Here is a 17,640-nt window from a genome sequence, read left to right on the forward strand (position 1 = left end):
CTTATAAAGGATGAATTGACAATTATCGAACAACTGGCAAATGGTAGAGTTGGGATCCCAATTATGACTGACACCTCTGTCCATATTCTTAACCACAAGTTTTGATGTACAGACAGCTTGAGCTTTACTTACTTCACGACATGTCCGCCTTCTGTCTTCACTCCACACCCCAAATGCATCTCTTAGTTCTTTTGAAGTGAGGAGCATCATCACGCAAAACATGATCACACTACTCACAAATAAAGCTCACGTAAAGGAAAGGCAGTGTTGGGGAATGACAGGAAAGAGGAGGTCACAATATTTAAGACAAACAAGTCCAACCAGACCACTGGCATGCCACCATGGATTAGAATGCAGCATTTTTATTGTAAAAGTCCACATATTAGGCAATTCCCTTTGTGAAAGGTTTTCAAATACATAGACAGGGAGCAGCTGATAATTAAGAATCAGATTATATATAATATATATTCATATTGCCAATACTATGCACACATTGGAAAGCTAGCTTTTTTTAGTGTCCCCATTATGGAATACATTGCAAGTTGACAATAATAACATGTTTCTCACCATTGAAAATTTGCCAACAACTCTCCCAAAGAGTCAACATTTAATGTTAACAATTCAAAACGAGAAAATAATTAATTCTATTTACATGTGTTTGAAGTTATATACTAGAGCACTGATGTATTAAAGGTTTGTAAAATTGGCAGCTAAACGTGTTTCAAGATTCATCCAGATGACTCGATGATGACTTTACATGGTTTTATATTAACAAAGCCACTCTCTCTTCTCTTCTACTCTTTTTAGATTACCTATAAAGTTTTACTCGCTATGATTGAATTCCGACTTAGAATAATGATTGTCATAAGAAGAACTGACAAAGGGTACTATTTTAGAAAAATAAGGATTCAGGATGAGTACATGAAAATGGAGCTCAACTCATCATGTGTGCAGTCTGGGACAACCACTTCACGTGATTACAATATAGTTGAATGAGGCCACAATCATAGCCTCAACCTCCATGTAAGTCATTCATTTGTTCTTTCATTTTTAATTTAATCATCAGTACTTTTTTTTTTCCTACAGTGCATAGAATACTACATTCTGAACACCATTCAGGTATGAATCCTGCTTACGCCTGTCATTTGTCCTCAAGAAGAATTGTGGATGGGTAAAGGCTGACTCATCCTTAAACCTGGAAAAATAATACACAAACTCTAATTATGCCCTAGTAGACTCATTTCCATACACAAAGATAGGACATAATTATTATTCTAAAAGGAGTATGGATGTTGACTAAAAAACATTTTTGATAATGAATATAAATAGCCAAAGTTCTTTGGATCCTTCTGTTTATTTCTACAAGATCAAATATCACTTGACAACGCCTATGTGAATAGGTAAATCACTAGTTCCAGGCCAGCACAGAGAGATTCACCAGAAGCACATGAGGCCAATTCACCTCAAGTCGTACTTTTTGAGCACCAACTATGTGCCAGGCACTATACAAGGTGCTGAGGATCCAAAGAGGAAATGACAATGATTCTGCCCACAAGGCACTCACAATCACTAGAAGCAGATCTTGAGGTGTAGAATAAGTTCTGTTATGATCTATCATCCTAAAAGGAAGAGAAAATAGCGGCAAGCACATACAATTACTTTATATTCTATGAAATTGGGCATCTTTAGAGGTGGCAAATGTCAATTACCTAGTCTATATTTTACTTAAAGTGTGTTAATATGTCATACAAGGAAAACAATAAGCTGTTTGAATCTTCATGCATGAGGGAGAAGGTAGTGAAAATTCTTCCCTCCAATTCCAAACCCAAAACCTTATAACGACATTCATGATTCTTTTATAGCCCAAAGACATAGAATAAAAGACAATACTTTATGATGTTAACTTCAATCCATTTATTTTGGCTCTAAAGACATGCATGCATTAAACTTGAAGCATTCTACCTTATTGAAATATTTACATCATTGTACATGTGATGTGGAGGAAATTTTCTTCCTATCTTGGGATAGAAGTGTAATAGATTTCTAGTCTAGGCTCTTATATTTGAAGTGAGTTGCAATTTTTCGCAAATGGGGGAGACATTCTATTGGGATGAAATTTACCACAACTTGATCCCAAATGAACACAGGGTACAGTTTTGAACCTTTCACATCTAATTGCATTTTGAATTGTAAGGACACCACCACTGTGAATAGTCATGGCTTTCACTATTTCAATTGCTGTAGCTGGAAAATATCTTGTTTAGTTTCAATGTTCTTGCTCTAATTCACTTTGCCTTGCAGGTTTGAAACACAGCAAACATTATAGTTCAAATTACACTTATCAAAGGAGAGTTGGGCGCAAACAATATGACATTAATACAATTTACCAGGTTAGAACATAGAAACAAATTCAGATCATTATAAACACACGGGATTATTTAAGTGGACTTAGAAAGGACATCTTTTCTCCATGAGATTTAGTGAATAAGACCCATATCAATAAAACCCATACTTGTTCACAGATAGAGGTAGGAGACCCAATAAACCAGATTGAACAAGCAGAAGGCTGTGGGGAAGAAGATACGCGCATATGAGTCCATTTTGGCAATACGAATATGTATCCTCCCGTGTCTCCAAGCTCCTGTTCGGCAATCTTCAAAACAGCAGAAAAAACTGGCACAGTCCTTGCCATCCAGACATTCATACCCATATTCTTCATCTCTCTCTTGAAGGTGTGTGGCATTGTTCATTTGGATAGTTGCTGATCTTGGGCGGATATCAATGGTAGGGGCCTGAGACAAGGGTAGGGAAGGAGGGGGATCAGAGTTAGTTATTCTTGATAAATCTTAGACTATTCTCCACAATGCCACCAATGTGAATGATGAATCTGAAAATGAGTACTCAGGAAATTGCTATGACATCGTGATCTACAATGGTAAAATTGAACTTAGAAGGATAGCACATTTGCAGATTTCAAATTTTGAGCTTAAGCAGTGCAGCTGAAAATAATACCATCAAGCTAATAGCTATAGCAAGAAGATTGAACATCAAAAGAACTCAAAGTTTAAAGATTTAAATCAAACAACTACATGGAATCGTATTCTAGTAAATATTAGATGTGAGGTTGGTTACATGAAGGCATTTAATGGTGTTGCATGTGAGTAGAATAGAGAAATAAAAATGCATCAATTTTGAAATGAAAATTTGTGTCATGCTTACCAATAGTCAAATAGTATACCCCATTACACTGAGAAAACGTATTAAATCCTTCTCATAGAAAATGTTAAAATATATATAAATATAGAAGTTTCCTGAGTTTATACCACAATGGTATGGCTTATGTTTTAAAGGAATATAATGCTTTGTCTAACATTCACCATCTAGAAGCTTCAGAATGTTAGCAATGTTTACCTACATGTGAGTGAAAATTCAGAAAAAAATGTTACTACCTGTCAAACTCTTTTTAGCATTTTAGAAGAAACCAGTACCAATTAACTGGATGCTAATCTAATCTTTACCACTGGACCAATTATAAAATTGCTATACAATTCAATGATTTATTTAATATTAATTTGAAGGAGTTAGTTTTAGGATAATATAAATACAAATCCTGTGTCTCTGAATCAGCTATTAGAATTCAATTGGGAATAGAAATTTCCTTATAATATTGCATGATAGAGCCAAAAGGCCCCTGGATCACCTGGAAGGAAGGGAGGGGTGTTTTAACTTAAAACATTTCAAAGAGAGTATTATTTATTTATTTATTTATTTTTTGCTGAGGTAGATTTGCCCTGAGCTAACATCCGTGCCAATCTTCCTCGATTTTGTGTGTGGGTCACCACCACAGCATGGTTGATGAGTGGTATACGTCTGCCCCTGGGATCCGAACCTGCAAACCCGGGCCACTGAAGTGGAGTGTGCTGAACCTTAACCACTATGCCACAGGGCCAGCCCCAAGTATTATTTTTATAGAACTGACAGGTAGAGTTCAGACCAATGGAGATTAAGTTTACTTATCAAAAAACAATTCTGTTTTGAATTAGGATTTACAGGGTTAAATTTTAAGGGGATATATGGTATATGGTGGGTGTAACCAGTAAAATTGGATTCCATTTCCATCTGAGAAGAGAGGGTAAATTTTGGCTTTGACATTTAAAGGGGCCATCTTTACTAATGATATCTCATAGAGTTTATAGCTTTATAGCTTCATATAAGGTCAAAACCTTTGTGAATTAGTGTAGTGTTGCTGAATCAACTCTAGAAATCTATAGAACTTTCTCTATCTTCACTGTTTTATCTCGAATGGTTAAATGTCTACTCATAAAAAAAAAATAAAACACCATGTAAGCGTTAATAGTTAAATTTAGCAGTTGCATGCAGTGAATTTCCATTCCAAAAACATTATACCTTGAAGGAAAACATCCGAAGAAGCTTTGGATTTGTAGACAGAAAAGAGAATCGCATTTTTTTTAATTAAAAGAAGGAGAAAAAGAAAAGAAAAGAGACAAAATAAGATAAATTAAAAATACATTTTGAAAACATAGTAAGTAAAATGAACTGAAATTATAAACACAGAAGGACAGTTCTGAGCTTGGAATAAAATATATGGCCTAAAGTTGGAAAATGGAATTTGGTGATTGCTAGTGAAATCTTCAATAAATTAATCCACAATTATCTAACTGCAAAAGCCAGTGTTGTTCACTTGTGAGGAAGCTTTCTGTTGCCTGGTTTTCCTGTATAGAAATACTGTGATTTTATTTTCTACTTATCATTAAGAAGGCCTTAATAGATGAATCTTGACGCAACGAACCAAAAGGCATATTAAATAGGAAAATGTAATTCCAGCTTCTCATTCACAGCTTAAGCTCTTGCTAGTTCTGATAAATCATCTAATTGGCTTAAAAGGGGGAAATGCAGGAAATTCTCAGGTAATTTCGTTTTGTCAATTTTTAATCCCCTTTCTCCTCTGCCTTCTTTTCTTCTTCTGTAATCTTCAAGACTCTGGATTAAAGAATCCAAGTGTTTCCATGTCTGCAACAGAATCCACTCTGCAATGACGTAGGTGTTAGAGAGAGCCAAAGGGCTTTTTCCAAAGGACACTTCAGACTCGTTTGAAAGTCAGTCCCCACATCCTTGTTACTGCTGGCAGTTAATAAAGCTGACTGTCAATAGAATCATCTTTTGGGGGGAAAATGAAACGGAAAGTAAAGGAGGGTGAGAAAACAAAAAGCAATACAACCAGGAAAATAAAATAAGGATAGAGAAAATGCAAAGGCAGGGGGAGGCAAACAGACAGGGAAGGAAAGGACTGCATAAAGCAGAATGAATATTTGGGAAATTAAAGATAAGCATTTCCTTTTTATTAATCATCAAGAATAATGATGCTTCTTTCTTTACCTGTTACAAATTCTTACATTCAAATAAACATATGCCATTTGTAGAATTTCACCAGGGTTTCTGGAGATGCATCAGGATATAACCTAGAATCAGCTAGAGTCCCTCATTATATAATTCAGTCCCCCAAAGTCCATGGGTCAGAAAGATAGCCACTATCAGAGCCCTCATGGCCCTTAGAGCAGAAGACCAGGAAAAGCTATAAATTTAGGAGGGTAGGGTGAATTCCTTTGCCCTTGTCTTGAGAGGGAATGGACCTTAACTTTCATGGTGACTTCTATGAGCCAGACACTGTCTTTAGGTTGGTAAATGGATAGCTTCGTGCTCTCTTCAACATCCATAACAAAAGACAATTGCTTTACGCATTTGTATTTGTGCCTCATCATCTCTACTTAAAGTTTGGTGGCGAGGGGAAGTCATCCTTCCTGTTTCCAAATCACTGAAATCAACCCAGGTTGGTAACTGTAAAAACCATCAACATCAACCATCATCATCAACTATTAATGGTAAGGACTTTTGTGGTGTAAGGTACCACGAAATGCTTTTTGCTTGCATTACCGCATTTATTTCTCACAGCGGCCCCATAAGCGATGCATTTTTTATAATACTCATTTTGTATATAAGAAAACAAAAACACAGGGAGGCTAGACTAAGTAACTTTTCTCAAACAATAGATGAGCTGTTTCTTTCAAAAACAAAGAGATACATTTTGAGTTTAAAACCAATAAAAGTCCTCTGGCAGCAACACACACACACACACAGGCGCACACATATTAAATTATTGGCAAAAGTGTGATGATCCTTGAAACTTCAAGAATCTTGTGGCTTCCTAATGGAAAGCTTTGGATGAAAATTTTAATTTAAAATATCAATAATTTAAAAATACTATAGTAAAGGAGCAGAAAGATGAAAATCAATGAAACCTGGAATAATAGCAACTAGAAAAATGAATGCATTTCTCAGAAATGGTTATACTCCCCATGAAATGAAGAGAGCAAGAGTCTGCCTTAGTGAATCAGGTCGTTCTCAATTAACTAATGGCCATAATGAAAACCTATGTCCTGGCCAAACACATTCATTTTTCATCTTGGAGCCCACAGTGTTGAGGCTTAACCTGCAGATAGGCTAAGCAAGACCAAACCAAAGCAAAACCAGGTGGTCTTTCTGCACAAAAATTTCAGTGGTCCTAATGGGAAATGATACATACAGGGTTTTTCTTCTTTTTGTCTTTGTCCTTGCTTGGTTTCCGGTTGCTGACAAAATAATGCAGAGTGCCATACTCCACCAAAGCAGAGAAGACAAAGATGAAGCAGACAGATACAAAGAGATCCATTGCTGTGACATAGGAGACCTTGGGGAGTGACTTCCGGGCAATGGTGCTGAGGGTAGTCATTGTCAGGACAGTGGTGATACCTGAAGAGAGGCACAACAAAAATTTCATGACCATATCAGCAAGCTGGGTAACTGAGTCACTACTGAGACTAAACTTGTTTTGTGACTTCTGATAAGCAACCTCAGCAATGGGAAAGGAAGTATAATTGGAATTCATTCATTCTGTCCACAAATATTTATCGCCTGCCTACCATGTACCAGCTACTGTGACAAGCACTGAGTATACGCTGAGAAATAAAATAGACATGGTCCCTGCCATATGTACCCTATATTTTAGTAAGAGAGAACACTATGAATCAAGTAAGCAAATAAAAGTATAATTACAAATTATGGTACGCGCCATGGAGAAGAGCAGGGATGATGAGAACCTAGTCGGATGGATGCTGAGGGATGGCTTCTTTGAGGAGGTGATGGTTAAGCCAAGCTTAAAAAATTAGAAATAATCAACTTTTTAACTATTGGCAGAGTAAATAAATTAAGGGAAGATTCTGAGGAAGGAAAATCATTTTTTTTCTTTTTAAAATTTTTAGGGTACCTGGCATCTGGGAAGGGGCAAGGGTATCAAGGTAACGCTGGGGAAATAGATACAAGTTATATCATGCAGAGCATGCAAAAATGTTTGCATTTTATTCAAAGTGCAAAGAGAAGCCATTTAAAGGTATTGAATAGAGGAGGTGGGTTGTGTGTGAGTGACATGCTCTGATGAATTCTTTAAAGACTACTATAGGATGAAAATAAGTATCTCAGAAGTAACATCATAACTAATATTTACTGAAAACCTCCTTGTGCCAGGTACTCTAATAAACATTTTATGGACATTCTCTCTTTGAATCTTTATGGCAGATATTTTCATTTTGATTTTATAGTTGAGGAAAATGAGGCTAAAAGACCAGCTCCGTATTGAACAGTTAGTAAAGTAACAGAAGAAGGATTTGAACATGGGAATTAAATGTCTGATTTCAAAACCCTTCTTTTTCCCATTGTACAACAGGGCCAACAAACTAGCCTTCCCCAATGGTTTTTTAATGACAGGAACAAAGTTAAGACAACCTGTATGCATCAACCAGGGAAGGATCCGGCACTCGCCTTCTGTAAAAGCTGTGTTATTTATAACAAAGGCAACACAGATTCAGTATTTAAATAGGTTCTAGCTCCAGCTGTAGGAACTGAAGTCAACTTAGTTTAGGTCTCAGTTTCCCAATCTGTTGGACCAACTCTTTGAAGGCCCACCTATTTCTTACAGTTCTATGATTCTAATTCAGCATTTCCTATCATCACTGGTTGCATCTTTCTGTACTCCAAAAGCAGTAGCCCCAGGCCTTTACCATCTCCAGCTTTGTGACTTACACTTGTGATGGGGAAGCGGGAGAGGGGAATTTTCCATTATCTAATGCTGTGCAATTCTACTGCTGCTGACCAAGAGATTTCCAGGAGACAGTAGATTTCCCTTGCCTCAAATGGAGGTGCTGGGGAAATTCAGAAGGAATCAGACACGAGACTTGAGGACCAAGGGGGAAGGAGCCACAGAGCAGCAGTATCATCTCACAGGAGAAGAGAATGAAGATTTTTCACTCTCTAAGCTATGGGTTACTGATACAGTGTGCCCTAAAAATGGCTGAATGGAGCCAAAATACTCTTGACAAAGGATTGAGCAAAGATAAAAATTAACATCTCTCTTCCTAACCTCTCAAGTCTTTATTTGTCAGAGATATTTTTGAAGAGTTTAGGTATGTTTCCAAGAACCACACGGTTTTTTGGGTCAAGTGTTAGCTTAATATCGTTACCTCAGTGTATTTTTGTTACGAAATTCCAAAGAAAGATCGGTGTTGGTTGAAATAACTTCACAGAAAAGAGTAGCCTTTAATAGAGTAGAGGGATGATCAAGGGAACTGTAGTTATAAACTACAGTTATCGCACATTTCCTACACTATTGTTACTGATTACGGGATTATCCATCTCCCTTTCTAGTCTATATTCTCTATAACAACAGACAAGACATCCATCTTGATGTCCATTGTAACCTCACAGTCAAGTATAGTGCTGGGACTCAATAAATATCTGTTGAATGACTAAATGAAACAATCAATGGACAGTGTATATATGAAGGATCAAAGAGACTCAGCCTACATTTGAAGGTAGGAATCCATACTGATGACTTGTGGGAGATAGTTTTAATTCCACATAACAGTAGCTAACATTTATAGATCTTTTCCTTTGGCCAGCGACTGTGTCAAGCACTTTATATATTATCTCACAAAATCCTCACAATGAGGAAAGCACTGTTATTCTTTATTTACAGGTGAAAAAAATTGAGCAGAGAAAGAATAAGAAATTTATCCAAGCTAGTAAGTGATAGAGACGAAATACAAGCCTAGGAATTCTGACTTCAAATCTTTGCTGTGAACTACAATGTTATATTTCCTCTCTGTGAATAGGTACATAATATGTGGCATGAAGCACCAGACACTTGGGAGCTATTGTAGATTCCTAATTCAGGATATGATGTGGGTCTGTGGGTCTTCCATGTTGTCATGACTGAAACTTAGGAATGGTAAAGTGTCTCATCTACAAACTGGGGATGGTGTGGGGGGGACCTCATAGGGTTCTTGTGAAGATTAAATTAAATAATGCTCATAAATTGCCAGTTCCTAGTAAAGTCTCAATAAATGTAAGGTTTCCCAGTGAGGGAACCACATCACCCATCTGTCGATTGTCATACTGTGGCGGCTGCATATTGCTGTGGTGCTGAAAGCTATGCTACCAGTATTTCAAATACCAGCAGGGTCGCCCATGGAGGACAGATTTCAGTGGAGCTTCCAGAGTAGGAAGAAGAACCTGGCCACTCACTTCCGAGAAAAACTGGCCATGAAAACCCTATGAACAGCAGCAGAGCATTGTCTGATACAGTGCCAGAAGGTGAGAGGACGGCACAAAAAGACTAGGCAGCGTTCTGCTCCGCTGTACACAGGGTTGCTAGGAGTCAGAATCGACTTTTGATGGCACTAACTAAAAATTTTTATGGTTCTGCCTGGAGCCACACGGAAGAGAACAATGATAAGTGGACGAATGGGAGTTTTAACTGATTCACCAACCGACAACAACATAGCTTGATGAGGTTTATAAGTCCAGTTTTGCTAAGCAAAGAAGTTAGTCTTCTCTTACCTGCGGTGGATGAAAAATATCCATAGCTTTTACCAATTCCTCCAGTCTTGGCATGAAGTAAACAAAGCTCTCTAGGCATGCTACCTCACCTCAGATTACTTGGGTGAAAAATACCAATTAGCATTTTCATTGTTTCATCCATTGTCATTACACCATGATTAAACCTCATCAGCTACGACCTGCGTACCAAACTATATTCAAGTGTTATATGTTCCAGGATGACTGTTCCTCATGCTCTGGTGGTCTGAGCTCAGAAAGCAGCCAGAGTCTCTGAGCCATGTGAGTCTATTTATCTCACTCATTAAACAAATTGGTTCTAACTGTTCTGTGGCAATAAGCCTAAAATCTACAAGTGTTTAAGGTCATCTGGTTTAACTCTTGATTGTAAACATTGGAAAAAGTAATTGGACCCAGCGAAAATTAGGTCAGTGTTCTAAAATGTGATTGCACATTCGAATCACCTGGGGAATTTATTTTTTAACTCCTAACACCCAGGCCATGCTCTCGACAAATTAAATAAGCATTTCTTGGGGTTGGACTAAGGCAGCTGTACGTTTAAAGGCCTCCTAGTGATTTAAATATGCAGTTAAATTAAAGAAGTACTGATGTAGAAAAGTGAGACAGCAAAATTAAAATAGAGAAACTGGCTGAACCCAGCTGCCCACCTTTCCCCACAAACAGCCTTCGACAAGGCCTCACACTCAGAGCAAACCTAGGTCTCATTAGCCGAGGTGCCGCTCTAACACCTAGTGGTTGTGTGACCTTGTGTAAGTCATTTCACCTTGCAGCACCTCTGCTTCCTTAGCTCTAAAAATGTGGTAATTTTTATTATCATTTCAACAACTTCTACATGCAGTTGTTGTGAAGAGCAGAAAAGACCTGGGAACCATCCTGAACATGCCTGACTTGTAGTCAGTGATCATATGGGAGCACCAAGCTACTACTTGCTCAGGGACCTCTCCCTCATTCCTCATTTGTTAGCTCACTCACCCTGATCCCTTCTCCCACCATGGTCTTTTGTGAGTGAGCATTCATTTAATGAATGGTTAAAATGAGCTACCAGAGAGGCCATAAGAGAGATTTTGACCAGCAGGAGTCTGAACTTCAAGAGAAGAGATTGATTTGAAATCTTTTCCTTAAACTATTTTTGGGATGGGTAGATTGGAATGCATCAATGCATTTGTTCCATCCATTGATAAGTGCATACATTACTTGAATAATTATTGAGGTGCCAGCTATGTGCCAGGACCATACAGGGAGTGAAAAAGACATTTACATTCTGATCTGAGAGACAGACATAGCATGTCATGCAATACATTCACTCAGAGTGACAAGTAACAGTCCTGAAGTAACAGGCTCAACATATTTTGGGTTTGTTTCAGCATGTAGTGTTAGACAAGATATTATAATTGTTGAATAGGACTTGTAACATAAAGTACCACATATAACAGAAAAAGTCAAAATAACTATTTTGAAACAGATGGGAGACTAAATTAGGTTTGGAAGAGGACAAATATGCAAATGGTGTCTTTTTTTTTTTTTCCAGTAATTGCTTCTGCCCTTGGTTTTAATAACCTGGTACAGATCATTTTGTCAGAAAATGCCTATAGTTGGTAACGTTTCTGAGGCCTCATTATGCACTTTGTGTGGAATACCTCATTTAACCTAATAAAATACTACAAGTTAGGTATAGGAAATGATATGTTTTACATGTGAGGAAATTGTGATTTATAGAGATTAAAGGGCATTTCCAATTCCATATTATATATGTAGGTTGAAATCCAGATTTGTTAGATTTCAAAAGCCAAGCTCTTGACTATTGCATGATACTGCCTCTCTAGCCAAAAAGTGAGCAAGAGATGTTGTTCTAGTTTTCAAATGGCTGATGAAAGAGAATGGTGGTTTTATAATTCATCTTTCAATAGCTTTATTCTTACTTAGCTAAGTCTTTAAGGAATTTTATGTAGCATGAAAATTTCATTCGTGGACCTAGACTCCGATGACACTGTGAGTCTGGGGTTTTGTTATAATCCCTGTGAGCCCTCTTCCTCATGTGGGGAAAAAGACGTGAAAATCCGAGACAAATATCACCATATACAATAGATGGAGCAAATTGCAAATAATCCTAAAGGGGGGGTGGTGGTGGGGAGGGTTCCCAAAATTTCACAGGTAATTGTATTTTCCTCAAAATAATCCTTTCAATGGCTCTTCTATAAAGAGCCAATTACTATGTATGTATGTCTTCAAATATCATCACGATAATTATGCACATTGTAATTAATCAACAGCCAGTGGTAGGCTAATAAATGTGTAACAATTGACTCTAGAAAGAGAAAGTCCTAATCTTTAGTGTGTGCCTATTTCCATGTTGTTAATACTTTCACTTTGATTTCAAGCTACCCACGTGACATCACTGAACACACTCTTGTAAAAGGACAATCAGCTCTCGGGAGCTGGTGTGAGCAGCTCCAGCGTATAACTGCCCAGAGACCAAAATCAAAAAAATCTATTGAAATTAGAAATTTGTTTTTTTCTAGTTAACTTGAATTTATTAAGAAAATTACTAAAGAAAATCTATTGAGTTAATTAAGGAAAACAGAATTAGGAAGCTTTAAACACTGTTTTTCTTTTTTAATATGCTAGTTTTCTTTAAAATGAAACAAATGGCATTTCTATGTAATTGCTGACTGAATTAAAAGCAAATCAATTTAGAAAGGGGGATAAAGATTACTGATATTGGATACCTATCCTGGGCTACTGCAACACAAAGAAATGTGTCTCACCTAAAGAAGTTCTGGCTGGAACAGCATCCTTATTGATCCAGAAAGACACCCAGGATAGGACGACGATGAGTGTGCAGGGGATGTAGGTCTGGATGGTGAAGTATCCCATTCTTCTGCTCAGGTCAAAGTAGACAGACATGACCACGTAATCTCCTGGAACAGAACAAAGATAGCACCATGCAACCCCTTACTGAAAACTGGAAAGCATTTAAAAATAAACACATATTCAACTCTCACGTTCACACATTTAAATTGAGAGTTCTATACAAAGGATATGTTGAAAACCATCTTCCACCCACTTGAGTTAAAAACAAAAGCAAAAGAATGAGAAAGCAAAATCCAAACTAAACTGACTTCTGATCCTTTTAGAAGGATTATGACTACTAGATAGAAGGAAACATTTTTGAGCTTATTGATCATATTTTCTTCTCTTAGGTGATTTTTGATGGTGCCTCCTCTACCTACTTCATACACACAATATAAATTTTTTTTATTTGTTGGGGAGGGAGGGGAACAGTGTTTCTACACTGTGCCTCTCTTGCCTGCAACGAATCCTAAGGTTTGTAACAATTTCCTCTTGTTTTCAAGACCTTTCTTCACACAAACCAGAGAGGAATATCCTGGTGCTTGACACTAATAAATGACTATTTGACTCAGTTTATAACCAATTCCTATACTGAGACATTTTTCTCATGTTTTCATTGAATCATATGGTTTTCCTTCATAGCAGTTACTTCAGTTAGTAATTTCTCATGCGTTTGTGTAGTTATTTTTGTAATATCTGTCTCTCCTATTAGCCTTTATCTGCATGAGTTCACAAACTGTGTCTATTTTAACCCGTCACTGCACTATGAGTACTTAGCATCCTGCTTGATTCCAAATAGGCATTCAGTAACAGTTGTTGAATAAATGATCAAATGAAAGAATACATTTATAAATGTAACCATGAAGAAAAAAACAAAAAATCAAGAAGCTGTATTCTGGAATATTTGGGTTAAAAAACGGAGTTTGTGTAAATAATCCAGAACTCTCTGGAGTAATAAAAGAATCAAAGAATAGCCATGTAGCTAGCTATACATGAGAACAATTTAACGTGACACTATTTAAAGTCTCTGATTTTTTGCAATCATGATGCATGGATTGCTTTTAAAATTTCATGTCCTTCATTTTCTATAATTCCAAATGAAATTTTAGGGAATTTTAATTTTGAATTTAGAAAATATCCTCTGGAGACATATCCCAGTTACTATATATTTATGTTTTCTTTATATTCCTAGAGAACATCCGTTTCAAAGACTATATCTGCTCTTGCAACGTGAGGTGAACACATGAGACATGTGTTTCAAATGTTGCTTCTCCTTTCTTTACTGAATTATAATTTGTCCTAAAACGCGTGCAGAATGAAATCCCAATCACGTGTTTTACTTTATTTGGCTTTGTGCCTGTGTTTCTCTACGTATTTGGCTGATTTAGATCTGATTTGAAAATAAGACACTTTAGAAGCCTCACGCAGAGGAAGCTGACTTAGAAGGATGAGTTGTTACTACTCGGTCCAGTTCTTCCTTCCGACTCTCAAGCGTTATTCCACACTCTTCCAAGCTGCTGGGACAGAAAACCGGTCATTGGCTACTCTTCAAGGGAATAAAGACTCTCCCCCAACCCTGCAGTGTTTCCTAAAAGGAGTTATGAATACCTCCCAACACTACCCTTTGGTGGATTGATGTACTATTTGTCGTCTGGGTCAGGCCTGGTTAAAGCAGTAACAGACCCCCAGACACTAACTGGGGAATTAAGCTTCCACTAGAACATCCATTCTCTCTCAGATATCAACTCGTAGCAAATTATTTAGCAATTATGCCTCAAAACTTGAAGGTGTGAATGTCTTATTGATGATAACTAGATTTTGATTAGTTCCCTGGGATTATGCTGCTTCTGTGTTGATTTATCTGGACTTAAGCTATTTAAAGTCAAAGCATTTCATAAATTAGTTTGGTCTCTGCTTTTGTTCTAATTTAGAATATAATAGACACAGGCTATGACTGAAGAGTGAAGACATTTAATTTGAGATGATGCCTATTAATGTCTATCTTTTTTTTTTTTTTTTTTCGTTTTCTTTGATTTGAATACCAGAGGCAAATGCAAGCTAGGAAAAACAGAGAGTTTTTCTTTTAAAATAATATTCAGGGACACTTTTTCTCCCTCTTTTCCAAGTCTTTGAGAGTTTTCTGAATATTTTAAACACTTGTTTAAATGAAACTTTACAAATTATAATATTTTAAATAAATCTAGACAATTTTAGTAACTTCTTTTTACTCCTTATCATGCAAGTGAATGAGAATCTACACTTCGGCATTAATGATCTGACTCTTTTAAAGGTGAACTTTAATTTTGCCTCAGGTTAACAAGATAATTATCTCAATTCAATTCTCCACTTCCCTTTAGGTCAGAATCTAAACTTCCATAGTCTATTTATCTATCAATTTCTATTTTCAGGTAATAGCTTCTGAGCATCTTTCATCTTTGCCAGCAAATTCAAAGCTTTTCTACCACTAGATTACAGATTCAAACTTGGGAACAGGCTATTTAAAAGCAAAGCAGCTTCACAGTGACAGCCTGATGCCTGTCTTATCTCTAAGGCCACATCGCTTTTTGTATTTTTAAAAACTCTTGGGCTGAGGAGCCTATAAAATCAAATCCCCTTAAGTGCCGCATCAGTGATTCCCAGGCCCAAAGGTTTAAATGCCAACCAAGTCAAAGGTGGTTATTTCAGCCACTTCAGATTTATTCTTTCTATTGATTTTTTCCTGACATATGATATTTAAAGCCATAGCATTTTATAAATTAGTTTGGTCCCTGCTTTTGTCCTAATTTAGAATGTAATAGACACAGGCTATGACAGAAAAGAGAAGACATATAATTTGAATAACACTAATGTCCATTCTTTCTTTTTTGTAAGCTTCTTATGTCTAATTTTAGGAAAAGATGATCGACGTTAAGGAACAATGAATTCCAGCTATTATTTTTCAGCTACGCTGTTAACCACATGAAAGCTCGAGAATCCAGTGTTTCTTAGGGCCTTTAGGCTCTTATTTCATCCGTGAAACTCTCTCCTCTTAAAAGCTTAATGATTCCACGGTAGAGAAGTATTTCCCTCTGTTGAACACCTGACATGATAAAAATAATTATTTTCTAGTTACCAGTAATGAGGGCCCACTATGTGCAGGCACTGAATGATTTGTATATATGATCTCTGAACATCCTAAACGCTTTGTCAGGGTGGTGAAGATACTAAGACTTCGCTTCGTTCCTCTCTCATGATTCTCACTCCACTTCAACGTAGTTGAATAGAGTATATGTTATTCTACTAGGTTATCTTTGCAGGCTTAATTAGTGTTATACTTTTCTTTATATTCCTTTCTCTAGTCTCTTCTTTATTTAAGTCGACAAGCATTTTTAATCATTGCTATGCATAGAACACTATATTAGGAAATGTGGGGTCTACAACCTACGGAATCTGACAACTGATCCTAAATTAAATGGATTAAATGGGAACAAGATTGTTTTCTCTCTGACTACAACTCAGACAGAGAGATATGATGAGACAATGTATTAGATCCACCTTTATCATCCCTCATTAAATACTTGAATCTGAGGCATAATTCCATGAGGTTGATTTTGACCACAGGCAGGCAGGAGAGTTGACTGGCTGCATTTTTATCTTGGGAAATTATTTCCTAAAATTAGATCTCTACCTCACCTAACACACAAAAATAAATTTAAGATGGACTGAAGAGCCAAACTTAAGTATGAATATGAATGCTACACAGGAAAAAATATAGGAGAATAGCTTTATAATCTTACTGTGGAAAAGGCTTTGTCAAGCACCACATAAAACATAAAAGGCACAAAGGGAAAAAAATGACACATTTACCATGTAAAACTTAGAACTTCCATATTATAAAGAATACTTTACATAATTTTAAAAGGTAAAACACCACACCTGAATAAAATATTTCCAAAAAAATAAGAAATCAAAGGCTAATATCACTGATACATAAGGAATTCCCATTGATCATTGAGAAAAGAAACCCAAATTTTTAACTAGGCTAACCAAAATGAATGAACAATTCATGGATGCTAAGTATATGAAAATATTCTCAACTTCAGTAGCAATCAGTGAAATGCAAAGTAAAATAATAGCATTTCACTTTTAGCCTATCAGATTGGGGAAAAAAAAACCTGATCGGTAATTTCCCCTGACAAGTTGTGGACAAACTGCAGAGCTACACACTCTTGGTGGGGGTATACACGGATGTAAAATTTTTGGAAGGTTATCTGGAAGTAAGTAAAAAAAAATTTCACTCCTAGATATTTGGAATAAACACTGCAGAAAAAAGTGGTTTTAAATATTGCCTTTCAAGTGTCACTAAGATTTTCTCAAGGTTTGCCGTGTGCCCGAAAGAATGAGTAGAATACCCAGTCCTTGGGCAGAATCCCCATCCCTAGGCTTAAGGAGTCTAGAGCATCGTGGGGGAGAGAAAACGTTCAAATGTAATCAGTTGCTAACTTCTATGCATGCCACCCCCAAACGTTTCTGCATCCATAACCTGCCCACCATTCCCAGTGGTGCCTTAGGCTCTCGTTAACTATTCTGGAATTATATTCAGCATTCTTCCAGCAACTAGGTCCTTTGAGGTCAAGAGAGGGGAAAATATATAGCTAAACCATAATCCTTGCCATCAGAGTCCTCAGACGAAGAAAGACGTATGACTATAGCTTCCCGACTCAATGGCACAAGGGCCCTAATAAAACATATCCATGCGAATTTATCTTACACCCCTGATTACGTGAAGTTTCTGGCAAGCCCATTTCTGAAAGTTCTGATTAAGTAATGCCAGTCTTCACAAAC

The 17,640-nt window shown here is 36.8% G+C and overlaps 1 protein-coding gene across 1 annotated transcript in view; it reads right to left on the reverse strand.

Annotated features, from left to right (window-relative positions):
* Positions 1–348: 348 nt before the first annotated feature.
* The window catches only part of GABRG2 (gamma-aminobutyric acid type A receptor subunit gamma2), a 102,897-nt gene continuing 85,605 nt past the window's right edge, over positions 349–17,640 (reverse strand). The window contains exons 7-9 of the mRNA XM_004428556.3: positions 12,732–12,884; positions 6,602–6,807; positions 349–2,792 (exon numbers count right to left, since the gene is read on the reverse strand). Of these exons, the coding sequence (XP_004428613.1) occupies positions 2,517–2,792; positions 6,602–6,807; positions 12,732–12,884 (635 nt within the window). The 3' untranslated portion in view covers positions 349–2,516. The remainder of the gene's footprint in view (positions 2,793–6,601; positions 6,808–12,731; positions 12,885–17,640) is intronic.

The sequence above is a fragment of the Ceratotherium simum genome, chromosome 4 (assembly GCF_057802395.1).
Source record: "Ceratotherium simum simum isolate JZ-2026a chromosome 4, ASM5780239v1, whole genome shotgun sequence".
Taxonomy (NCBI): Eukaryota; Metazoa; Chordata; class Mammalia; order Perissodactyla; family Rhinocerotidae; genus Ceratotherium; species Ceratotherium simum.